The sequence below is a fragment of the Tiliqua scincoides genome, chromosome 1 (genome assembly GCF_035046505.1).
Source record: "Tiliqua scincoides isolate rTilSci1 chromosome 1, rTilSci1.hap2, whole genome shotgun sequence".
In the NCBI taxonomy this organism is placed as follows: Eukaryota; Metazoa; Chordata; class Lepidosauria; order Squamata; family Scincidae; genus Tiliqua; species Tiliqua scincoides.
In genome coordinates this window covers 301204331-301231780 of record NC_089821.1, presented here as the reverse complement: position 1 = coordinate 301231780, position 27450 = coordinate 301204331, and the positions used below count along the sequence as shown (strand labels likewise).

The 27450-nt window shown below is 42.8% G+C and overlaps 1 protein-coding gene across 1 annotated transcript in view; it reads right to left on the bottom strand.

Annotated features, from left to right (window-relative positions):
* Positions 1-27450, bottom strand: part of RCOR1 (REST corepressor 1) — a 48630-nt gene that overhangs the window by 10293 nt on the left and 10887 nt on the right. The window contains exons 3-5 of the mRNA XM_066624134.1: positions 25735-25853; positions 19129-19207; positions 2193-2390 (exon numbers count right to left, since the gene is read on the bottom strand). Of these exons, the coding sequence (XP_066480231.1) occupies positions 2193-2390; positions 19129-19207; positions 25735-25853 (396 nt within the window). The remainder of the gene's footprint in view (positions 1-2192; positions 2391-19128; positions 19208-25734; positions 25854-27450) is intronic.

Below are 27450 nucleotides of genomic sequence, written 5' to 3'. Positions count from 1 at the left end.
GCAAATGACAGCTCCCTCCTGAGCTGAAAGACTCCAGAGATGAAAAATGAACTTAAAGTAATTTAAGAGGCAAGGCTGCACCAGATCTAAGCCTTTCAAAAGCTTCTAAAAATCCAAGGAGATTGTTACGGCTGAGGTGTGCAGGTCAGGATGGTTTCAGAAAGAGTTCAAAGGGCATAAGGCTCAGCAGGGAATAACTGGGGAAGTATACTTGGTCTTTGAATTAGAGAGAACATTTGCCCTTTAAGACCTTTACGCCAAAATGTAACTACAATCAAGTGCAGGCATTTAAAGCAATGAGCACCAGCAGACAACTCCACCACCACCACCAAAGCACAACATACTGCAAAAGAAAACTCCGTTTGAATCTTAAAAAGAGAACAGATTAAAGAGCACAGAAGCTCAGTCCCAAAGTGTACCCTGTGGTTCTGCCAAGACTGAAAGTTGCAGTCTGTGGCAGGAACTTGGACATCAGAAGAGACTAGAACCTAACACAGCAAGGATTGTGTGGCTGCCATGGTAAACAGAAGCTATGCACTGCCTCCTTCTCACCTTTCCTTAGTAACATGTAGCAATCCGAATATGCAACTTGACATCTCTTTCCTCAGTAGCATCATATTAGATGTTTTGGTTTATTAGATATTATAAGGTGGGGGAGGAAAGGAAACAGCTGTTTTGTTTTTATTGGCAACCATGCAACTCGTGTAATTTCTAGCTCCAGCATGGAACCAAATGGGAACAGAATAGGAAGAACTAAAAGCATCAGAAGAAGGGATTAGAAACAACAGTAGTTGTGTCAGTGGAGAAGTGCAGCTTCACCATTGTGGTGTTGAACAGTGGTAAGTCAGCACCTGCCAAGTTTTTCACTCTCCTCTTTCATCTCTAGTTATTCACAAGGCACACGTAATCCTAGTCTACACACATTCTGCTAAGCTTTTAAAGACAAATAATTAAGAAACAAAACTGATGCTTATTTCGATCCAGATAGCTTTAGGAAAAACGGGGGAAAGTCTCAAGCTACAACACGGCAAGCATATGTTGTAAAGTCAATACACAAAATGAATTAATTTTCTGATTTGTGTAGATCAGCGGTCTCCAAACTGAGAAACTTCCTCCCTGTCCTGAGCAGCACTTACTCTTCTGCTGCTGGCCCGGACTTCCTGATGCAAAGCCTGCTGAGCTGTGGGCCGTAGATGTGACTGCCCAGAGCATCCCTATGCCCACCTGGGTGATGAACGAAGCAGTTGAGCAGTGGAACAGTAAGTGCTACTCAAGGAGGGGAGAAATTATGGTGAACACAGAACCTGGCCCGTGGGCCAGGGTTTGGTGAGCCCTGGTGTAGATAATGGGTCTCCAAACTCTGGCCCATAGGCCGGATCTGGTGCACCATGATAATCAATAAGGGCCCCTTAATAAAATTCAGAAGCCCCACCTCCTGACTCTCTCCATTTTCATCCAAATTAAGCCCTTTCCCTGTAGCCTTTTAAATTGCTAAGGGGGATGCGTGGGTGGGCCTTTTCTGGCCTTCCTGTAATTCAAGCTCTAGAAATCAAAACACAGCCTCTTTCAAGACACTGGAGGAAGGCAATTTGCACTCAACCTCTTGGCCCAATGAGAACATGCTAAGAAATGTCTGGGTGCAGCTTGACCCACCAGGGAGGTTGACTCCACAACACAAAGAGGGGCAATACCTGCAAGATGATGCATATGGGGGGAAATGAGGGGGAACCAAAACCCTATCTGAGCAAGATATTATTCTACTCATACTTTTGGCCTTGAAAGTGTAAAGGAGGCTGGGGGTGGGGGATAGGCAGATATCAACCACTAATTCAAATATATATATAATCCAAAATAGAAAAAAATCAGTCCAAAGTATAAAGATAGACCATCTAACTTGTAATGTATGGAAGTTTGCAGTTGCATCGATGGGAAGAGACAGGAAGTTGGCAAACCAAGCACTGTACCTCACTGCACTGTAAATAGAAAGCCAAGTTGAAATCATTTTGTTCTGAAACACGCTGCTCAGCTGACAGCTTGTTAATCAAGTCTCATCCCCCGATGCAAAACATTCAGCCTGAGCTATAAATCCCCCAGGGAGCCACCAAATTGAGACCGATGGCAGCTCCTGTTTTAAAATATGTACTGGATGATTAAAATAAGCCTCGTTTTGCCCCAGGAAGAGATGCTCGTACCTGCCGTTTGATGGAGACCAAGTCCATATCCAGTTGTCTTAGCAAGGTGGTGGCAGCTGTTGCGTTGGCGGATACGGCCTCCACGTCTTCTTGAGAAAGGAACATTCCTTTGGGAGGTTTCCTCTTGGCTCTGTTCTTAGCGGCCTGGGTACTGTGCTTCTCCTTCTTTACCTGAGGAATCGTTTCAGCTGGAGGTACCTGCAAGGTAGAAATCTACCATACATAAGCCTAGATATTACACCTCACACCATCCACATGCCACTTCCACAAGCGACCTATGAACACAGCCACCAAACGAGTACAGGATCGCAGTGCTTGAAGGACCATCACAATTAATCTGTCAGACTGCTGTTCTTGCAACTGCTGGTTTGTTTCGGGTCACAATTCAAGCTGCTGAGGTTTTGACCCTCTACAGCTATGGTTCCCAATCTATGGTCTGTGGACCACAGGTGGTCCGTGAGACCCTAAAAAGCGGTTTGTGAGGTCTCAGGACAAAAAGATTGTCTTCTACCACTTCCACCTGAAGTGTTGGTTGCAGCTGTGGGCAGTCCATTCTCCACACTCTCTGGTAGTTGGTGAGGGGGGAGCACTCATTTGGGAGATGCTTCTCCACGGACCACCAAAGAGATTGGAGAATGGACTGTCCACAGCCGCAGCTGGTAACAAAATCTTCTCTATAAATAATATGTCGAATAAATCTTCTCTAATTATTACAAATTTAATTGTATTTTTTGAGTATGTGGGGGGTGTTATGTGGTCCATGCCAATTCCAATTTTTGTCTCAGTGTATGCACTGCTGAAACAGAGACGTCTGCGTTGGCTCGGTCATGTCATGGGAATGGATGATGGCCGGATCCCAAAGGATCTCCTCTATGGAGAACTTGTACAAGGAAAGCGCACTACAGGTAGACCACAGCTGCAATACAAGGACATCTGCAAGAGGGATCTGAAAGCCTTAGGAGTGGATCTCAACAGGTGGGAAACCCTGGCCTCTGAGCGGCCCGCTTGGAGGCAGGCTGTGCAGCATGGCCTTTCCCAGTTTGAAGAGACACTTGGCCAACAGACTGAGGCAAAGAAGGAAGGCCCATAGCCAAGGAGACAGACCAGGGACAGACTGCACTTGCTCCCAATGTGGAAGGGATTGTCACTCCCGAATTGGCCTTTTCAGCCACACTAGACGCCGTTCCAGAACCACCATTCAGAGCACGATACCATAGTCTTTCCAGACTGAAGGTTGCCAACAACTGGTCTGTGTGCTTCTAAAGGTTGGGAACCACGGCTCTACAGTTTGGGACCACGGTTCTCAAAGAATCACCTGCCCACATAAGGACATGCTCATCCCCAATGTCATACAAACACACCCTCCTTTGAGTACCACCCTTGGTTAAAGCCAGGTTGGTGGAGATAAACGTTAGGGGCTTATGGCTTCATGCCAATATTACAGAACTCCTTCCCCATCGACTGAGAACTATGCCCTCCTGGCAGCCTTCCAGCAGGAACTGTAAACCTCTTTCTTGGCTGGTCTTCCCACATTAATTTTGGTTTGGATACTGCTTGTTCTTCTGTTATTAGCTGGTCTTCTGTTATTAGCTGCTTAAGGCTGCAATCCTATCTACACTTAAGCCCCATAGAGCAAGCCCCAAAGAGTATGATAGAACTTGCTTCTGAGTAGACATGAATAGGATTGGGCTCCAATTTATTTAGGGTGGTTATGCTGTTTTTTAGACGCTTTTATAATCATCCTCATCGCTGGAGCTGCATTTTGAGAGTTCTAATGACACTGTATGCTGGTCATTGCTTTTTTACTTTTCAATTATATTTTAATGACTATTATGAGTTGCCCTGGGTGCCCCATAATTGGGAGAAGGGCAGGCTTTAAATTTTGTAAATAAATTGCAACTGCGGGGTGCACCTGCCCTGCAGCTAAGTGCCAACTCATACAGCTGGCACCTCACAGAAGGCCATGAGGTTGCCTGTGTCCCCATGTGTTTCCACAACACATGAACACATGAACACATGGGGAGAATTTCATACCTCAGCTGGGCCTGTGAGCATGTGACATATATAAGATACTGCCTCACTTCATTCTTAGAATTAACCCTAAATGCTCTTTTCCCAATACTAGGAGGAAAGGAAATCATATTAATTAAAAAAAACAATAAAGGGGAAAGCGCCATTTAAATCTTCTATACACGTTGCAAATCTGGAGAGTCAATTCATTTTTTAAAATATTTAGGCCAGGAACTTAAAAACAAAAAATTTACATTCAACAAAATGGTTGGCAACCTTCAGTCTTGAAAGACTATGGTATAAGCCTACAGCACCCAGTATTCCCAAGAGGTTTCCCATCCAAGTACTAACCAGGCCTGACCCTGCTTAGCTTCCAAGATCAGGGATGTGCAGGGTAACAGTCGCTGCACATTCAACAGCATTTTTACTTCAAGTTCACGTTCACCTTCACTGCCCCATCATCCTAGCGTGATTTTGGAAAAGTGTTCAGAAAAAAACTGCTACTTCTACTAGTGTTCTTGCATTTCCTGCTGCGTGGCTTTAAGAATGGGTCAAAGATACCCTGTTCAATCTGCTATCTAAAGTTACTATAGGGATTCCTTCTCCTTTCCTAAGTTTTTCCACACCAATTGGCTGCATGCACATAAGCACGTGGAAGGATCTCTTTCACATTCTGTTATGAAACAGGTTATTGGCCCTGGGTTGCCTCCCCAGAAGATGGCAAAAATTTACAAGGGCACTCCTAGTTCAAAAGGTCTGAGAAATGCTGCTTCAAAAAGGTGACTCCTGCTATTTGCGCTGACACTCAAAGATGAAACATCTCAGTGGTTTTCAACCATGTTTCTTAAACCTGTCCAATGATTTGCAAGACACTCTTTCCAAGGCCAGTTTATGCGTCAGTTCAACTCTGTATCCGAAATAAAAAGATCTAACTCACTGAGTGTGTGGGTGGCTGAGCGAGAGAGAAAGAACAGAAGAGTAAAGTTTAAGTTTGATATGCAATTTCCTGTGTGGCAGCCAGAGGGGAAGAAGCAGAAACTAATTTAAGACAAAACATGAGGGGTCAGATGATTGCAGACTAATCCTTAGAGCTCATTCATTTTTATATGCAGCACTGACACAAAAAGATAAAGATTTTTGCATGGGTATGAAATTTGCCCTGAAAAAGGTCTTTTGGGGACAAGGCATGGAATAGAAAGAATGCCGTTTCTGAATATATGCCTGGAATGTTGCTCCACATTTCTGCACAGAGAGACCCAGAGTTGCCTATAGCTCTAATACAGGTTTCTTTTCTTTAAAAATATACTGTTTTATTTCTCTCCCAACTTCTTATGCAGGGCCAGGATAACATAGGATGTATATATGCAGCAGAATATGAACAGGCCCTTGAGAATATTTGCCTAAAAGAGTATCTGATCATTATCTCTTCATTTTTTCCTTAGAAGGAAACTGCTGGGGATTCCAGGGTCATAAAAACTTTCACTTTCTGGACTGCCCTGAGCTCCCTAACCAAATACAAACACAGGTTTATTATGACTGGCTGCCTTTGATGGGAAGAGAAGCTACAAGGGATGAAATGCATGTGATATGCAATAATCTGGCTGAGTGAAAAGGCTATTCACACAAAAATTAGAGACACAAGCCCACCATAGTTGCAGCACAACCAGTTGGTATAGTTAGGTTTTATTGTTAGTTATTCACCACTTCCTCCAAGGAGCTCAGGGTGGAATACACAGGTTAGTTATATTTTATCTTCACAACAGCCCAGCAAGGTGGGCCAGCTTGAGAGAAAATGAGAGAGAAGGGCCCAGTTTAGAAGTCTTACTGCTCTACTAGATGTCATCCTGGAGAGGAGGACATCATCCTGGAGTGGAAGAAAACAATCACCTGGGGGGACCCCTTCTCCAGGGGACGGGCCCATATCCAAACGCACTCAGGATACTCTGAGGGGGTTGCACGCAGGAGGGGGGTTGGGGGCTTCTTGTAGTGGGGGATTCGATTATTAGAAACATAGATGGGGGGTTTGCGACAGATGTGAGGACCGCATGGCAACTTGCCTGCCTGGTGCAAAGGTTGCGGACATCACTTCTCGTCTAGACAGGCTGGTAGACTGTGCTGGGGAGGAGGTAGCGGTTGTGGTGCATGTCAGCACCAACGACGTGGGCAAATGTAGCCAGGAGGTCCTGGAGGCCAAATTAAGGCTATTAGGTAGGAAGCTGAAAGCCAGGACCTCAAAGGTCGCGTTCTCGGAAGTGCTACCTGTTCCATGCGCAGGGCCAGCTAGGCAGGCGGAGATCAGGGGTCTCAATGCTTGGATGAGACGGTGGTGTAGGGAGGAGGGGCACTGGGGAACTTAGATTCGTTAGGCACTGGGGAACGTTTTGGGACAAGTGGGGCCTGTACAAGAGGGATGGGCCTCACTTGAACCAGAATGGAACCAGACTGCTGGCACATAACATTAAAAAGATGGCAGAACAGCTTTTAAACTGATCCCTGGGGGAAAGCCGACAGGAGCCAAGGGGCATTCGGTTCGGAACTCCTCATCCCTATGGGATGAGAATGGGGAGGTTAGAGAACAACAAGGTAAAGGCAGAGTAGGAGAAGAAACTGGGAACGGTAGCTTGATGGGATGTGATAGACGGTTTGGCACAGTGAGAGAATGTGGGGACAAAGGAGCTAATAAGCAGCTCATCCTAGGGCATTCCATGTACAGATGCTTTAATGCAAATGCCCAAAGTCTCTGAGCAAAGATGGGAGAACTGGAATGTCTGGTGACTAGGGAAAACATTGACATAGTGGGCATAACGGAAACCTGGTGGAATGCAGAGGAACAGTGGGATATCGCAATCCCGGGATATAAACTCTACAGGTGGGACAGGGAAGTGCGTGTTGGAGGTGGGGTGGCCGTTTATGTTAAGGAAGGGATAGACTCCAGCAAAGTAGAGATTGAAGGCGGGTCCACTATAGAATCTCTGTGGGTTAAATTACCAGGCCTGAGGAGCGATGTAATACTGGGGGCGTACTATCGTCCTCCAGACCAGAAACTGGAAGGGGACCCTGAAATGAGGAAACAGATCAGGGAGGTGACAAGGAGGGACAGGGTTGTAATCATGGGGGACTTCAATTATCTTCATATAGACTGGGTCAATTTGTGTTCTGGTCATGAAAAGGAGACTGGATTCCTTGACATGCTAAATGACTGTGGCTTAGAGCAGCTAGTCATGGAGCCCACCAGAGGATAGGTGACTCTGGATTTAATATTGTGCGGTACTCAGGACATGCTTAGAGATGTCAGTGTTACGGAGCCATTGGGGAACAGTGATCATGCTGTGATCCATTTCGACATGCACATCGGGGGAAGAATAGCGGGCAAATCTCTCACAAAAACGCTTGACTTCCGACAAGCGGACTTCCCTCAAATGAGGAGGCTGGTTAGAAAGAGGTTGAAAGGGAAGGTTAAAAGAGTCCAGTCTCTCCAGAGTGCATGGAGGCTGCTTAAAACAACAGTAATAGAGGCCCAGCGGAAGTGTATACCGCAGAGGAAGAAGGGCTCCACTAAGTCCAGGAGGGTGCCCGCATGGCTAACCAGCCAAGTTAGAGAGGCTGTAAAGGGCAAGGAAGCTTCCTTCCGTAAATGGAAGTCTTGCCCTAATGAGGAGAATAAAAAGGAACATAAACTGTGGCAAAGGAAATGTAAGAAGGTGATACGGGAGGCCAAGCGAGACTATGAGGAACGCATGGCCAGCAGCATTAAGGGGAATAATAAAAGCTTCTTCAAATATGTTAGAAGCAGGAAACCTGCCAGGGAAGCGGTTGGCCCTCTGGATGGTGAGGGAGGGAAAGGGGAGATAAAAGGAGACTTGGAGATGGCAGAGAAATTAAATGAGATCTTTGCATCTGTCTTCACGGCAGAAGACCTCGGGCAAATACTGCTGCCCGAACGGCCCCTCCTGACCAAGGAATTATGTCAGATAGAGGTTGAAAGAGAAGATGTTTCAGATCTTATTGATAAATTAAAGATCAATAAATCACCGGACCCAGATGGCATCCACCCAAGAGTTATTAAGGAATTAAAAGAATGAAGTTGCTGATCTCTTGACTAAAATATGCAACTTATCCCTTAAAACGGCCACGGTGCCAGAGGATTGGAGGATAGCAAATGATTGCTGGGCTGGGGCACCTTCCTTATGAGGAAAGGCTACAGTTTTTGGGCCTCTTCAGCCTAGAAAAGCGACGCCTGAGGGGGGACATGATTGAGACATACAAAATTATGCATGTAAGGATAAAGTGGATAGAGAGATGCTCTTTACACTCTCACATAACACCAGAACCAGGGCTGACACTGCAACCTAAAATGGTGGACAGTCAAGAAGTTGCACATGACTGAGACATGACTTCCAAGTCGTCCACTATTTTAGGCCGCAGCCTCCTGGCCTCGACAGGAACCGGATCTACTGCAGATGACACCGTGGGCTGCCAAGAAAAGGAGTTTGGGAATCCTTGCCCTATAGCCTTGGGTATTCTTCTTCCTTCCTTCTTCCGCTTAGCAAAATCAGTCGTGTACCAAGTCCTGCTAACCATAGTTTGTTGTCAAAGTAATGACTGAAACCAACGTTTAATCTCAATTTTGAAGCAAACTTGGTTAGTAATATTAAACTTATTCCGGGTCCAACATCTAATAAACTATACAGTTATCACAAACCAGAAAAGAGAAGAAGGATTCTGTGTATTTCTGACAGAAGCACCACCACCACCATCTCCAGTTTGCTCTACTGTAACCACTCTAGAACGCCTTATGAAAAGATGGTATATAAATTAACTAACTAAAATATGATTGTCAGTAGATTTGTTTCATTCCCACTACTCCAGAGAATGGAGCTGAGTGGAGTAGAGTTTGCTTTTTCCAAACAATTGTGAGATGCACAGATCATAGAATGACAAGAATACAGAAGCGAAAAAGGGGAGCGGGCAAAAACCAATCCTTTTAACAGGTTTAAAGAAAACCGATACAAACATTGTGTGAGGGGCCCTTATAAAACTTCTCCCATTGCCTTATTAATTTTTAATATCATGTATGCAAATGATAAAGTGATGAACTCTGTGTTCATCGAGTTTCTAATTAAGTAGGAACAGAGGAGAGGAGAGAAAGCTGACCGTCTCCCTTCCAGAAAAAATATGACAGTGAAGGAAAAATGTGTATCCCCCTGTAGATTAATCTTGCAGAATAATTTTGGATTGCATCAGCTACAGGGACTAATTAACCCTGCATTGGCTGTACTGGCTGTCAGCTTCATCTTTCTCTCCCTGCTTAGGATGTTCACAATCAGCCAAGTTACTAAAAAAGGGGGATGATAATCCTTTGGGGGAAGGAGAAACTGGAAGCTAGCAGACTGAGCCCAAGAAAGGCCTCTGAAATGAAGCCATTACTCCTCATAATTACCAAGACTTCTTGCTGCTCAATAATCCAGTAGGCAGTGACAGAGTTATCATTTTATAGCAGGTTTTAAGAATTACTCCTTGTGGTAAAGCCAGCATAACCCCTATCTAATCCAGTTTTCCCAGTGACATCCTGGAGAGGAGGAGTAAGGGGAGGAGAAAACACCCTCCAAAGGAGTTCAGGGACATTGTACTAGGTCCCTGCTAAATACAGTACCTGCAGAATAACAGGACAGGATGTGATGAAAAGTAGGGAACTGGCAGGTGGGGGTACTGAATCCCTCCTGGCCCAACTCCCTTTCACCTAAAATCTTTTTCCTCAACAGTTTTTATCACAACGCAGTTAGTTCCACCTTCAGATACAGGACACTAACAAATATGCATGTGCATACATATACACCCATCAGGAGCTGCATGTTCTTGTACACACGCACACGCACACACACACACACACACAGGGTCTGTGCCTTGGCAACTCTGGGGCGCATGAGGTGAGTTTGGGGAAACGATGCCACAGATTAGTCCTATTAAAGTGTGAAAAACGAGGCCCTGCAATCCAACACACACTGCTTTGCTGCAAAGGAGACTTGAGCTCAAAGACTGCGACCATCTGTTTCCTTTTCAAAAGCATAGCAGACAATGAATTAACTTTGACTTTCACCGTGCAGAGCTATGCCCCCTGTTCCTGACTGCTCAGTGGGGAGCCAATGGAAATCAAAGGCTTTGGGGGATGAGGCAGAACCAAAGCCCACAGTGCCTACATTTGTCATAAGCAAACCCTGTCAAATAAATGTCAAACTAGCTAATTATACACCTCCCCTAAAACCCCATCCAAGACAGTTCTGGATTTCTTAGTGCCAGGAAACAATGCCAGAGCTAACGAGAGTAGCTTCGTTTATTAAACTCATGACATCCGTCTTGAGAACTTCAAAATGTCTGTGTGCTTTTACAACCTCTCACCCAGCAAAATACCACGTATTCCAAATCTGTACTGTTTTAAGACACAATGCAGCCCCTTCACAAACATCTGGTGGTCAGTCTGGAAGTCACTTCCCTGTTGTGTGATCATGTGCTTACTGCAGCTGCATGGGAGCTCTGGAACCACATGGCCAAGGTCAGTAAGAGGAGACTGGACAAATTTCTGGAGGAAAAATTCTTCACAGGTTACCAGTCATGGTAGGTATGTGCAAGGTAGAGGTAGGCTGCCTCTGACTGCCAGATGCAGGGGAGGGCACCAGGACGCAGGTTGTGTCTGTTGTCCTGAGTGCTCCCTGAAGCATTTGGTGAGACACAGGAAGCTGGACTAGATGGGTCTTTGGCCTGATCCAGCAGGGCTCTTATGTTCTTATGTCAAACAGGGCTTTCCCACTCACTTGAACCCAATATGAAGAACCAACTTCCACACAAACATGGTGGCATGTTAAGAGAAGCTGTTCTCTATGGTTGCCCCACCTTTGAGGGTGGCCTGGGGAGAGGTCTTTCCATTTTGTGGCACCCCACTTATGGGAAGGCTTGCCTGGTACCTACTTCAATTACTTTTGGTACCAAGTGAAGTCCTTCCTAATCCAAATTTTTGAATCTTGTTAATCTTTTTTTGGTGGAATTTGTTCTGTTGTACTGTCCTAATTAGTTTTACATTATTTTCCTATGCTCTTGTTTAAAGGATATGTGTTATTATTGTTCATTTTCTTTTATGCTGAGAATACACACTTGTAATTTTCATTAAAAATATTTATATGCTGGCCTGAGAGGTCCTAACAGTCAGGAGAGCAAATAGGGAGGCTGCTCTGAGTCCTGCACTTGGGTGGCCCTGCCAAGACAAGCTGATGTCACCTCCAGTGTCAGTGGGGATAACGGCCTGCCTAGAAAGGCATGGTTGCTGAGACCATGTTGAAGGGAACCAGGTGTGGAAGAGGAGAGGAAAAGAGGAAAAAATATGCTGGCTTCCCTGCATTGTCCTGGACACGCCATGCACAAGTGTGAGAAGTTAGGAAAAGAAAGTGGGGGAGATGCCAGCAAAACCAAAGTAAGCCCCCAAATCACCTCAGCCTATTGCCAGCTCACTCACAGAACAGAAATATACGTTACATCCTCTGCCCAGTCTTGCTCAGGACATAGTACCTGTCAGGCTGTCCCATCCATCCCCACCTTCTCATGTCACCATTCCCCTTTCTTTCTCATCGGCCCCCTTTGCTTTGCTTGCTCTCATCACATGATCCATCCTCTTCCCTGTTGCCCTTCATTGTACTGATACAGGGTCATGAAAGCCACTTATGTTAATAGTGCTTATGCTATGTTTATGGGTGTTTATAGCTAAATTAGTTTAAAACAAATTATTGGTTTATATGTTTAGGAAATAGGGAAAAGTGTTTATATGTTTAGCAATGCTTATTTGTTCAGAACCAAAAAGCATTTTTTTTCTGGTCTCTGCAAACAGCAGACAGGCTGTAAATTAGCAAAGGAATGTTTCTTAGCAAACTGTCAAGGACATCAGATAAGGTGAACCGCTTCATGTAAAAAAAGGAGTAAAAAGCTGGAATTTCCCATGTGTCAAGCTTAACTGGTAGTATGATAAATGAAAACTAAACTGAACAGATGAATACCCTTGGAAAAGAAGCATTTTACATTTTAAAATATAATTCAAACAGGCTTTCCCTTTTAAACCAAAATATGCTCTCTTCGCTTTGGACAGGAGTCCCTGAGAAGCCCGTTGCTGGCAATGAAATAAAGCTTGCAGGCGATCACCACTCTTGCCTACTGAGTTTGCTTTTGACCTTGCAACAGTACAACACTGCCAACCCACCCAAGCAGTGACAGTTCAACCCCCAGCCCTCTTGTTATATCGCTGTGTCAGTTGGAACCTGCAGAGGTGATAGAGTGGCCCACTGCCACTCTTAATTAGGAAAGGCTCTATTTTCTGGTTAAGAGAGACGGTCCTCTTCTCACAACCAGGAGTGTACAGATCCCCACCCAGCCATCTTCTCTTCTCACACTTTAGGGATCCATGATGCTAGAGGCAGAGTATCAGGTGGTATGGATCCACACTTTGGAGTATCCCTATAAATGGGACACTGTCCACATTCACACACTGCTTACCAGTTTAAGCTCAATGGATTCTTCCTCTCACAACTCAACAAGCGAGCTGTGAACGCCTTCACTTATTTGCCTAAGTAATTTGTAACTATGGATTCTGCAGTCACCTTATTGTAGTGTAAACTGTCAACACTCCAGCCCACTGTTTGATAGGTCTGAAGCATGAAAGTTGATCTTGTAAGAGGCAGGGATGGGAGAACTGATGGAAGACCATAAGATGGGTGGTGGGATTTGTTAGCATTTGAGGGGTCAGTATCAAAGAAACTCTCATAAAAAAATGAAAACACAATTCATACCCAAAGCTTCCTCAATGGAGAATTTGGCAGGCGGACAATTTAACTGAATTTAAACTGAATTTAATTTATGTTTAATTACCACTCAGTGTCACAATAAACTCCCAAAGTGAAGGTTTTCTCCTGCAGAACTTCATTAAGTGTATCAGATGAATTTATCCATCTGTCATTTAAGATTTTTTTTTTAAATTATGAACATAATGAAGGGGGTTCTGTCAAAAAGGAATGGAAGGGATAGGGCAAAGGTTCATTTCTAGAATTCAGTGTTAAAGAGATATTAACTCAAATACAAAGGTCTGCTTCGTACAAGGGTGGCAACACTCAATCCATTAACTAGTAAGACTGACAGATTTATTGGCAGCAACATTTTAGTTAATTAAAACTTAAAAAAAAATATTTTTACTACAAATACATTATAAGAGCAGATGGTAAGCCCCATCGTAAGAGAGGCATTTCCCCTTTTCTCTCATATCTGAAGGAATGTCTCCAAGATGATGGCTACCATGACACATACAAGCATCATCCAAAAATAAAGGAAGCCTGCTTCCTGCTTCAAAACTATCATTTTTAACCCATCTGCAAACAGCTCATCTTCATCCATTGCCTACTTTATTTGACAGATTTGCCTGGTATTCTCCCCCCCCCCCGACGTGCATGTTGAAACGGATCGCAGCATGGTCACTGTTCCCCAATGGCTCCGTAACACTGACATCTCTAACCAAGTCCTGAGTACCACATGATATTAAATCCAGGGTCACCTGTCCTCTGGTGGGCTCCATGACTAGCTGCTCTGTCATTTAGCATGTCAAGAAATCTGGTCTCTTTTTCGTGACCAGAAGACTGGTTGAAGACCAAGAAACCTGTTCATAAATGACCTGGAGAAAGGGCTGAGCAGTGAGGTGGCTAAGTTTGCAAACGTCACCAAGTTTTTCCAGGTGGTGAAGATCAGAAGCGATTGCCAGGAGCTCCAGAAGGATATCTCCAAACTGGCAGAATGGGCAGCAAAATGGCAGATGCGTTTCAAATTAAGTGTAAAGTCATGCACATTGGGGCAAAACATCAAAACTTCACATATAGGCTGATGGGTTCTGAGATGTCTGTGACAGATCAGGAGAGAGATCTTGAGTGATGGTGGACAGCTCAATGAAAGTGTCGACCCAATGTGCAGTGGCAGTAAAGAAGGCCAATTCTATGCTTGGGATCATTAGAAAAGGTATTGAGAACAAAACGGCTAATATTGTAATGTCATAGTACAAATCTATGGTAAGGCCACACCTGGAGTATTGTGTCCAGTTCTGGTCACCACATCTCAAAAAGGACATTGTGGAAATGGAAAAGGTGCAAAACAGAGCGACTAAGATGATTACTGGGCTGGAGCACCTTCCTTATGAGGAAAGGCTACGGCGTTTGGGCCTCTTCAGCCTAGAAAAGAGGTGCCTGAGGGGGGACATGATTGAGACATACAAAATTATGCATGGGAAGGATAGAGTGGCTAGAGAGATGCTCTTTACACTCTCACATAACACCAGAACCAGGGGACATTAGTGGATGTCCCCTGGTTCTGGTGTTATGTGAGAACCATGTCCCCTGGTTCTGGTGTTATGTAAGTTGAGTGTTGGGAGAGTTAGGACAGACAAAAGAAAATATTTCTTTACTCAGTGTGTGGTTGGTCTGTGGAACTCCTTGCCACTCCTTGCCACAGCATGTGATGACGGCATCTGGCCTGGATGCCTTTAAAAGGGGATTGGACAAGTTTCTGGAGGAAAAATCGATTACAGATTACAAGCCATGATGCGTATGTGCAACCTCCTGATTTTAGAAATGGGCTATGTCAGAATGCCAGATACAAGGGAGGGCACCAGCATGAGGTCTCTTGTTATCTTGTGTGCTCCCTGGGGCATCTGGTGGGCCGCTGAAAGATACAGAAAGCTTGACTAGATGGGCCTATGGCCTGATCCAGTGGGGCTGTTCTTATTTTCTTATATGGTTGCCACCAGCCTGAAGCTCTGACCATACCACTCCCAGCAGTGTACTCAGCTACCACTCACCATAGTCATGGCAGATTACATGCTTATGTACCACACTACAATACACCCTAACAGGGAAGCACTGCTAATATGTTCTGCAACACACAGTCAGTTGTAACCATGTAGGTAGCATTAATTATTAGGAACAGCGGGGGATATCAATAAATGTGATGAAATTTGTGCAGTATTGAAAACTAGAATATTATTTGTCTAAAGGGAAAAATAGCTCACCCGTGCTTAGAATTAATCTTATTTAAAATTAGGTGGCTTTACATAGTATAAGACTGAAGGTTGCTGTCTTAACAGTGGACTCTGTTGACTAATTTTCTCTAGAGGGTGACTTCCCTCCTGCAATCTCTCCTCCTTTCCTCCGTCTTCCTTTCCAATCATGCAATTTAGAAACCCACAGGTTCAAAGTCATATGGCAGACCTATCCTTGGGACATCAGCAACATTTAACCCAGAATGCAAAAAAAGTTGCTCAAATTCAACCTGCAACAATTGCAAAGAAGGATTTTCTGCCTTGGTAAAAGAAGTTGAAACACTTAAAATACAAGAAGGGATAAGTTTGCCTGATTTGGCTATTCCAGTCTCAATTCTAATAGCAACCGCCAAGGATGAAATGCAGAAATTTTCCCATTCAGCCACAGGGACCAAAGGTTAGCTTCAGTCTGAACCTGAAAGGCTTTAGGTGGGCAGGCAGAAAATCAGTTCTGATACTCATTTCTACAGATATTTGTCTTAAAAATTCAAGGGCACATGTTTGTCTATCAAAGCTATTTTGAGATCAGTGCAAAGTAATATTCTAAAGGCCCAATTCTATCCCATTTTCCAGCACCAGTGCAGCCCCAAGGTAAGGGAACAAACATTCCCTTACGTTGAGGAGGCCACTGTGGGTCCAATTCTATCCAATTTTCCGCTGCCAGTGCAGCCGTGCCAATGGGGCATAAACTGTATTGTGTTTATAGGACTGGGCCCTTACTGACATCTACCATCCACTGTGCACAAATCCTCACAAATCCTGTTTTAATTTTTCAGAAGTTTCTAGATCTCATGATAAGTATATAAAGCTTGAAAACATGATGGGGGAATGTTAAAGATGTAAACACAAAACAAAATGACATCCAACTCCAAAGTGCATGCATCTAATTTTACACCCTTCCCATGGTCAATTTGATTTTTACAGTTTACTTATAACATATTTATAACATGCTGCAGCCTTCCAGCTGACATATTAAATATATTGGTGACGGGTACTTTCAATGCTAATTCGATGGGAACTACATACAATGGCATGGTAGAACTTGTAAAAAGCGGTCACCATGAAATATAAGAGAAATGCCACAATTTCATTCTTCATTCAGGCTTTATTCCAACCAGGCTCACTGAGATTATCACTTGTGCTTTTGGGATGCCAAGAGCAGAGAGATGTTTTATTAGACATAGCAATCATCATTATAGGTGATGTGCATGTTGCAATATGCAATATAGGTGATGTGCATGTTTCTTCAGAGAAGAAAATGAAATCATTCTCTCTCTCTCTCTCTCTCTCTCTCTCTCTCTCTCTCACACACACACACACACACACACACACACACACACACACACACTTTCCCTCTCTTCTCAATTCCTCCAGGGAATTTCTCTATATAAGGCTAATTTCAGGTCTGATTTCAAAACCTTTTCTTCATTTACTCAAATTATAAATGCCAATCTTAATTCTAATTTTGTGCAATTCCATAGGGCTGGTGAGGAGATTCGTCTCCACTGCTTGCTCAATGTTGCTTATGCTCTTTTAGAACTGTTTTACTATTTAAATACATTTTTTTAACCCTGGTTTTCACAGAGATGCATATTTCTCTCTCTCACTCACTCACTCTTTATCTACACAACCACCCTATGAGGTGAATTAGGCTCACTGAGTGTGCCACTGGCCCAAATTCATCCAGGGAGCATTACGGCTGAGTAGGGATTCGGAATTTGGTGGGGCCCATGTTACAGGAAAAACAAGCTGAACAGCCACACAACATGCACTTGAAAAACATGTAGTTTGGCTTCTGGATAGTTTGGGGTTTTTTTGTTTGTTTGTTTGTTTGTTTTTAAAAACTCCAAATAAGCTACAAGGATCAGAACTGATCTGTAAGGACTCAGTTCTAAGCCTTGTATATTAATAAACAGTTTATTAACTGTTTATTAATATAAACTCCTATATAAATTATTAACTCCCATACTACACATTATTTCAGGCACATGCTGCATGGTTATAGGTTGAATTTTTATTTGTTCTTCTTTGCAGGTTACTGCAAAGGTTAAAACACAGATTAAAAACTGACAATATTTAAAACATAAGAACATAAGAACAGCCCTGCTGGATCAGGCCATAGGCCCATCTAGTCCAGCTTCCTGCATCTCACAGTGGCCCACCAAATGCCCCAGGTGAATCTCCAAATGGACATGAGTTCATTTATCAATGAAGTTCACAAACTTCACAGTTCACAGTTTTAAAACAAGTTTTAAACAAGTTCACAGTTTTAGGTTTGCTTTTAAAATAAAATATATATGAACGTAGGTAGTAATAATTGGTTGGGTGCAGGGCACAGCAATCAGTATGCCCCTTCCAGGCACTCTCATCCTAAAACTTCATTGAAACTGGGACAGCAGATTTATGCCACCACTGATAGCCACATAAACCAAAGCAGGAGGAGGATACCCTAGGAAAAACTTCATCCTGCTATACAACAGAGAGCCCCCAACCCTTGGGAGTATCCTTAGTAATGAGAGAGTAGCTTAGGCTAAAGGTCTGGAAAGATGGGGCAACCAACTACCTCCAAATTGAACAGAGACCAGGCAAGTAAATAAGCATAACAATAAAAAGGTTTTATTTTTAATTAAAATGGTGTAGAACACCAAGATGCCAAGAAGGTTAAAAGGCAAGTGAATAAGAAACAAAGCATTAATGTGATAAAATAGGCACTATCTTCTTGATTCTTGATTCTTACACCCACACTTAGCAAGGCAGGTGAATGATCCCCACTGCTCACCTACAGGGTGAGAGAGCAAGACAAATGCATAAGGGAGGTTCATGGCCCCACTTTTTAATAACTTGTGGGCATTCATCAGACTTTACTTGTGGGGAAGGATACTTGGGGTAAACTCAGCCATTTGAATTTCCTACTCTTGAGAAGCAGGTGAGTGACCTCATGAGCCAGTGAGTTGGCTCAAAGTCAGGTCCTTTATTTATCAGTCAGCTAGGGAAAAGGAAAGTCAACAACAATAAAAAAAAGGAATAGCAGTTATCTTGAACTGATCCAGCAGCCCTTTCAGGATGCTGAACTTCATGTAGGAGTTTCCTACATCAGTGGTCCTCAAACCTTTTAGCACCAGGACCCCTTTTAACAGTGACAATCTGTCGGGACACACCAGAAGTGATGTCATGGCCAGAAGTGACATCATCAAGCAGGAAAAATTTTAACAACCCCCAAATCAACAAAATCAAAGCAAATCAACTCAGGGCACAATCCTAACCCAGTCTACTCAAAAGTAAGTCCTATTTTGTTCAATGGGGCTTACTCTCAGGAAAGTGTGGTTAGGATTGCAGCCTCAGTAAATTAAAAGTCTGCAATAATTATGTTTAAAAATTTATTTAAAATTAAGAAGAACCCTCCTAATCTTCCCAAGCAGTTGCTGATCTGTTTAAAAAAATTCCCCAAATATCCCAAAGGCTACAATCCTATCCAGACTTACCCAGGAGTTAGCCTGATTGACAGTCATTGTTAAAAGCATATACATAGTAGCCTGTCGAAAAGTACAGATCTGTAACATTTCTCCACAAATGCAGCCACATACCATGGTGCCATCAAGTCTAATATATCAAAAATAAAATACACATTGAAATGAATGGGGACACACCTAAAATTGGTTTGCAACCTACCAAGTGGGTCCTGACCTACAGTTTGAGAAACATGCCCTAGATGATACGAAACTCCAAAAAAGGTTTTAAAAAGGAAATAAAAAACTACAGGGGAATTGGGGCTTTTCCACCACAATATATTATAGCATTATTGGAGAAAATAAATACCTCTTTTTTGCTCTCCTTGTTTTGTTCAACCTCAATATCGATAGGGTTAGTTCCATTTGCTTCTTCCATTTCATCCTCACTAAAATTAAAAATATGAAGACCACACCTTATTATTTATCTACAGGTACAAACCAGAATAATCAGACAGACACAATATTATTACTACTAATACAAAACATAAAGATGATAAATCCCTTAAAGAACATCGAAAGAAAACCCAATTGAGTGATGTCAACATTCAAATCAAGATCACAGAAGGATGAAACAAAATCAATGAGTGCCGGATTTAAAGAGATTGGATCACTTTACATTCTAACAGGCATTCACACCACCATTCAAAATTTACTTTTTTTTTTTTAAGTTTACAGGTAAATGGGAGGGGAAGTCTTGTAAAATTGTAGGGATCCAGTCCATTTATAGGGTTTCAGTAGGAGAGTCCATGAAGTTCCAAGAGAATGGAATTCTACTACAATCTGCAAGAAATATGCCAATTTGCTAAAAACCCGAGGACGCCTGGACTTGCTTACAGCTCTCTAAAGAACAATTTGCTTACAGAAGAACTTCTTCAACTCCTAAAACCATCTACTGGAGACACTTCTCTAGACACCCCCCCCCCCATCAGAAGTCAGGTGGGTGGCCACTAGCGGGTGGGAAGGGGAGATCCTTTCCCAGTTTTGGTGCCCCATCTCTGCAATACTCTCACTAGAGGCTCATCTTCTGACTTTTTTGAAGTCAGGTAGAAACCTTATTTATATGCTGAGGCTCCTTTAAGTTTTATTTACATTATTGCTCATAGAATGTTTCCCTGCTGCTCTCCTGGCTTTACCATGGCTGCCTTCTATTTCTGTAGATTTTTTAATTTTTGCTTTATTTGTATACCACCTGGGAAGTTGTCTGAAAGGGACAGTAGATATTAAATCGTCTAATTAGCCGATAATAAAATATAGTGGATTTGGCTCTTAAGGCAAATAGCCCTGAATGCAGCTATTAATAATTATAATTAATTTAAACTTTCATGTCAACCAAAGTCAAGGTGGAGCAAACTGACCAGATAGCTTCCAAAGACATTTTCCTGTTTATTAAAATCACAAGGTTTCTTTTTTTCTTTTCTTTCCTTTTTTTTTATATAAAGAGGAAGAAGCCACTGGTGTCCTATTATATCCGCCAGGCACAAGACAACATATGTTCAGCAATCTGTAGTGTGGGGTTTTTGTTTTTAATTCCTGGCTGAGCCAACTACATTCTGTCAACAATGAAACAAACAATGGACATCAAACTGGAACTGTGGCGAATAGGATCAAAATAAACAAGAAAGTGTAAATGTTTGAGAATATTTTCTCTTTAGTTTTGTGTCTGTATTGTTGTTTTTTAACCCAACCTACTCTGAAGTGCCAGGGCAGTTGCTGACAATTTTAACAAATCCCCCTCAATACAAAATATAGCATATAAAAATACTTTCATACCCTTACTTCAGGGTAAGCCTCCACTTCCCCAATGGGTCTCCTCTGATCTACACCAGCTATTTTCTGGTGGTGCAAGTCCAAGAAGAAGAAGGAAGAGGGAAGGGGAGAGAGAACAGGGATAGGATCCCACTACAAGTTGCCACTGCTAGGATTCTTCCCTGCCAGAACCCTTCTCTCCCACCTCCTGCTGTTTCTCCACCCAGAAACTCCTCCATTTCTCCTTCTTCCCTGTGCCACATGGCATCCTGCTTGAGAGGGTCCCCTAAACCTCAGGATCTTGGTAGGAAATTCCTTCCATGTGCATTCTATTAGGATATACAACATGGATACTATTTATAAAAGTGCCTTAATGGCACTTTGTACAATTATAAATAAATTATATATTTTTTAAAAAAACAAACTCTACCTGCAGGTTTAAAAACGATTATCTCCTTTGAACATTCCAAGGGTGTCATGTAGGACACAATCAGACCAAATTCTGTATTAACTGACCTAACTCAGAAAGCTAATTCAAGTTCTTATGCTTTAATCATTTCAACTGAATACTGATCCAGAGTTCACACTAATGTTACATTCTCATCTATGACTCACAGTTACTGTACTGGATGCAGCCAAAATGACTTGTGCTGTGCACAGCACATACAAGAGCAAGAAATTTATTGAATCGGTTTTTAATAAATGCATAGACTTTGGATACAATGAAGCTGGTACACCTTTCCAACAACCCATGAAATTAAACACGTATTGCATAGCCCCATATGACAGAAACCAATATGATTTCCTCCTAAGCGCTTTTATTCCTTCCACAGAGTTCAGAGTCAGGACCTGCTTGCTGCAGAGTATTAAATTTTACTCCAGCTTTCACAAACCCAAAGTGAAAAGAAATTTACTAACTTGTTCAGGACTTTAAGGGGACTGCCTTCAAGGTAGTCTTCACAAACTTCTTTGCAAATATGCAATTACTTATACAAAACACATACAATTTTTATGCCTGTACTCTTCCTTGACATTATGCAGCACCCATATCTGAACTAAACACCACATCATACACTGTCATTTTTCAGTGCAGGAAATAACAGGTCACCTACATTTAGATGGTTTGATGACCACACAATGTGCTTTTCAAGGTCTGCACCAGTGGTATGTAAGTACATGGGACTGAACTGCCTCCTCCCCCACAAACTTGACAAATTCAAAAGATTAACACAGAAGCCAGAAGTATGGTGCCAGAAGTATGGTAATGGACATGAGGACAGGGTTCTCTGTTGTGGCACCCAGACATTGGAATACTATACTCTCCTGGCTTACAGCCCAATCCTATACACACCTTCCTGGGAGTAAGCCCCACTGACTGTAATGGGACTTACTTCTGAGTAGACATGCATAGGATTAGGCTGTTATTTCAGCAGGCAATTAAATAGATTTATTGCAGCAGGCTTTGAGGTTGCCGTTAAACTGATCAGATCATATTTTAAACAACAGTATATAAAGATGATCTTTTAAACTTTTACTGGCAGTGAGGATGTGGTAAAACTCTGCCTCATACTTCACAATTTATTTATTTAAAAAATTTCTGCCCCATATTTCTCTTGCCAAAGCAAATGCTCAATTGTTTTATTTATTTTGTTGACGGACAGCCCAGTCCTAAGCTTCCTGGTATGCACAGCTTCAGCATCACCAAAATGGTGACCACCAGATCTTCTGGGCACTAAGAGGTGGTGCAACTTGAGGTCTGGGCACTACTTGAGGTCTCCCCACAGGAAGGGAGGGTTTGCTCCCTTACCCTGGGTAGGCAGCAGTAGGCAGCAGTGGGTCTGCTCAGTTCTGCACCTGCGTTTGAGCACCTCCAGAGCTGAGGAGACTCTGTCAAGTCACCTGGCTTGGAAGGGGAGTTAGGATGTGGTGGCAGAGGCTGCCACCATCTCCACCCCCCTCCTGTGCCCGATTCCCCTCTCCCCCACCCACCCTCCCTCTACCCCATTCCATCCACTCTCTGCCTCCTCCCACCCCTACTGGCACTCCCTCCTTCCTGGGTGCCACAAACGTACTTTACAGCACATTTGCATCTCCCAGCACTGGTAATGAACATCAGCATCGGCACTCAGGAATGGGCTTTGAGTGTGTTTGAGAGAGAGATGCTGGCTCCCCCCCCCCCGGCGTACTACTGTGTTGATTTTATGTAAGCCAATATAAAATTGTACTAGATAAAATAAAAATGTCTGGCAACACACACAACACACACAGACACACACACACAGACACACACACACCCATGTAGCAAGAAATTCTGCAACAGAGTATATATGAAAACACAGAAACTAAAATATAGGTTGTTCAAAGTTAAAATTGGTGCGTTTAATAAAGAACATCCAAGAATGATAGGACCTAAACATAAGCATTCAAGGGCTCATTTGTCCAAGTACAGCAGAAGCGGGTTGAGAACTGGTTTACTTCTTACTGGGCAGCTGGGTAGAATTACTGCCAGTATTTTCCTTACATCTCTGCAAGTGGCAAAAATGGCAATGGACATTTTTATCATCAGCTGAAATTACATTTCAGACCAATTCAGTTGGGCCTGATTGCAGCCTGTTTCTGCCTCCCTTTCTGAAAATCACCTTGGTGGCAGCTGCTGCAAGCATGCAGAGCAGCAGGCATTTGCACAGGGAGGCCTGGGAAATGCAGTGCCTGTGCTTCCCTGTCCCAATGGAAAATGCTGCTCCAGGACAGATTTGAAAGGGGTCTGAGAGCACTCATGGAAGACATTCAATTTGACATTTGATATGTGGTATCAGTATCAGTTATTTCTTCTGACCCTATTAACAGTACCCATTTCGGGGGAAACCAACAAGCAATATGCAATGTGTGAATGTCTATCCAAGTGCCTATGTTTCTCACTGCAGCTGTTTAGGGAAGAGATACATACGTATTGTGAAGAAAATACTAAAACATTCTAATGTTAGTTTTTGCTTGCCCCAATATGAAACAGCCACTGTTAACACACCATAGCTAGCCTGCTCAATTTAGGTTTCATTGCAATTGTTTTAAGATATCTGTGTTGACAACAACAAGCGCCAATTCAACAGCAGGGAAAGTCTCTTATTAGTCTCAGAAAAGGCGCTCTAGTTGCCTAGGCTGTACAAGTCTCTCCTCTGATTGCAGCAGCAAGGCACTGCAACCCTTAAGGGCAAAAGCACTAGATTTACATATACAGCCAGACACTGGGTTCTCTGCTAGACATACACATATAAAAAAGAATGTGCCCACTGAACTGCCACTTGCTGTACAGTGATCATCCATTTAGCATGCGGTAGTCTCTGCAGAAATGTATAAATGATTTAAACAAACGATTTACTTAACACATGTGTAACTTGCCTTTCCCAGTTTGCTTAAGGTTGCTTACAATTATCAAACCAAACATAATACATTAGGATATATATTCCTAGTAAAACGAATGCAAAACATACATGTGCCAGCTTGGCCCTTTCCCAAATTATACAAGTGGAATCACCATTTCCATAGCAACAGGCTCTCAGACTATTTCAAATCAATATTCCTGCACTGCAAGAACATTGAATTAATGCAACATCCAGACTCAGTCATGTTTGCATAGGGCTTTTTCGGGAACCAAACCTATGGGGGGAAAAAATCTCCTGAATCAGATTATGCACCCATGATGGTCTCACATACAGAATAAATAGAAGTCAGAACAGACGGGTGCAAGATGGGTTTATTAAGCTAGCTTCTGCCTGAAACCATTTCAATTCCAAGTTTTCTGATTGCAAACCAACATAATAAGCAAATAGGGCCACAGAAATAATTCCCATCAAAGGACCAACTAATTTAAACTGCAGTATGCCATCATTTTAATAGCAAAAATATTGTCCATGTGATGTTTATTGCAAAATAAGAGATGTGATAGATATATGCTTTGATAGATTCTGAGGCTGCAATCCTAACCACACTTTCCTGAGAGTAAGCCCCATTGAACAAAATAGGACTTACTTCTGAGTAGACCTGGTTAGGCTTGTGCCCTAAGCTTTATAAATATTTTTCCCTTTCTCCCCCCCCCCCACCAACGCAATGCAAAACATTTCCTTCCTACCTTCTCATCACAGAGCACATATCTAAGAGAATAACATGAAAAGGGGAGGAGAAAGAAGCCCAAAGCAAGGATCCCATTTACCAGAAAAAACCAATTTCACAACAAGGAATTAACAGGAAAGCTGCATTTTCCTGTAAGCAGGTTGGGTTAGCCCTGTTGGCAGAGAAGCAGCAAATTTTGCCAACTCATGACATGCACACACACCCCAAATTGTCTGACATCTACTGAAATACTGAATCACAGGATTTGGGCAGAAAATGTGAAGGGCAGAAGATCTAGGACTAAAAACTCTTCAGAAGTGGTATGTATTTGACTACACAGCAGGGATGGAGTAGCAACTGATAATGGTTGCTCCTTGGTCAAATTCGTGCTTTCTGAAAAGTCACTCCTTAACACTGCCACAACATTAGGAAAACTAATGAAGGCATTGCCTTCAAATCAGACAAGAACACTTTTCCTATTGTTTCATTGGATGCTGTAAGACTTCTGAGCATCTAAGAAGGTGGAAAATGTAGGGTAGAAGAAATTATATTCCCAAGGTCTGCAAGTGAGCAAGAGCAAGATGTGCAGACAACTTCCCTCTCCCTCCGTCGTCCCATACGAGTAATCTGTGAACCTGTAAGGAAAGCCTAACATCTTGGTAGCATAGGTAGCACAGTACTTCACAGGATAGAATTAAGTAAGTTTCATCTCTCCATGGCTATCTTGGACTGGCTCACATCTTGAAGTGGTTCCTCTCTGTTCCACTTAAATTGGGTGTGTCTAGTACAGTGTCTCTCAAAGAGTGCTCCTGAGACCCCTCTAGGCTGGGGAGTCCTCAAGACTCCATGCATGTTCTGGCAGGGCCACCATGGCTCTGGAGACCCTTTATACTCCCATTAAACATTTTAATCTTATATTCATCTTGCATAGTACCATGATTTCAAATGATGAAAATGTATTTGTACTAATGGTTGCTTCTGCAATATAAAACTGCACAAGTTAAGTGGCCTTTATTTTATTGCCAGATCCTTGATACTGCAACCAGACCTGCAGACTCACCTTTCCTCTCTTTCCCTTTTCTGTTTCCGAGCATGACGATCCATGACGCTTGTTTTAGCTCTGGTCTTTTTCCAGGAATAGTAGAACTTCACCAAGCTTGCTATCGATTTGTCAGGAAGCTGAAGAACACAGAATAGGATGTCAGACATGCCACAACCTGGGCCAGTTTCAAATCAGATACTTAAGCTTGTCAAAGGAAAGTCATAAAACTTCTGAGAGGAGAAGACCACAACCATCATATTTTGATCTTCGAAGCACTAAAGTTTAGGGCCAAAACAGTTGGGGCCAAAGTATCTCAGGAATTGCTTTCCCCTACATAAACCTGGCAAGAACCATGATCTGCTTCTGTGCCTTCCCATCATTGCTATCCATCATTGCTTAAAAACATAAGAACAGCCCCACTGGATCAGGCCATAGGCCCATCTAGTCCAGTTTCCTGTATCTCACAGCGGCCCACCGAATGCCCCAGGGACCATACCTGATAACAAGAGACCTGCATCCTGGTGCCCTCCCTTGCATCTGACATAGCCCATTTCTAAAATCAGGAGGTTGCACAAACACATCATGGCTTGTAACCCATAATGGATTTTTCCTCCAGAAACTTGTCCAATCCCGTTTTAAAGTCATCCAGGCCAGATGCCGTCACCACATGCTGGGGCAAGGAGTTCCACAGACCAACCACACACTGAGTAAAGAAATATTTTCTTTTGTCTGTTCTAACTCTCCCAACACTCAATTTTAGTGGATGTCCCCTGGTTCTGGTGATATGTGAGAGTGTAAAGAGCATCTCTCTATCCACTTTATCCTTCCCATGCATAATTTTGTATGTCTCAATCATGTCCCCCCTCAGGTGTCTCTTTTCTAGGCTGAAGAGGCCCAAACGCCGTAGCCTTTCCTCATAAGGAAGGTGCCCTAGCCCAGCAATCATCTTGGTTGCCCTCTTTTGCACCTTTTCCATTTCCACTATGTCTTTTTTGAGATGTGGAAACCAGAAATGGACACAGTACTCCAGGTGTGGCCTTACCATCGATTTGTACAACAGCATTATAATATTAGCCGTTTTGTTCTCAATACCTTTTCTAATGATCCCAAGCATAGAATTGGCCTTCTTCACTGCCGCCGCACATTGGGTCGACACTTTCATCGACTTGTCCACCACCACCCCAAGATCTTTTTGAAAGGGGTGAAGATTGTTTTATTTCAATTTCTTTTGTTTCCCTTTATTTTTATTTTGTTTATTTCAATAACCACTTATTTCTGGAGGAGGGACTATAGCTCAACTGTAGAGCACATTCTTTGCATACCAAAATCCCAGGTTTGATTCCAGGCATTTCCGAGTATGGCTAGAGTAACCAACACAGAGCGAAATGGACCAACAGTTTGCCTTAGTATAAAATGGATTCCTATGTTTTTTCTATTTTGCCTGCCAAGGCAAATCAAGGAGGCTTACAGGAAGATAACACAAAATAAAAAACACACAAAATAACAAAATGCCACACTGAATTAAGAAGGCTACATAAGATAAAACCAAAACATCAAAACTGAAATCAAGAGCTGGTTACTGCTTTTGTAAATTATTGTAATTGGTTTTTAGATTATTCACGGTTATTTATTCTATTTTTTGTCTGATGGCTTATGGGCAGTTAGCTGCAGTGATCATTTGCTAGAAAGGCAGGGTACAAATACAAGAACTAAAATAAATGTTTATACAAATCC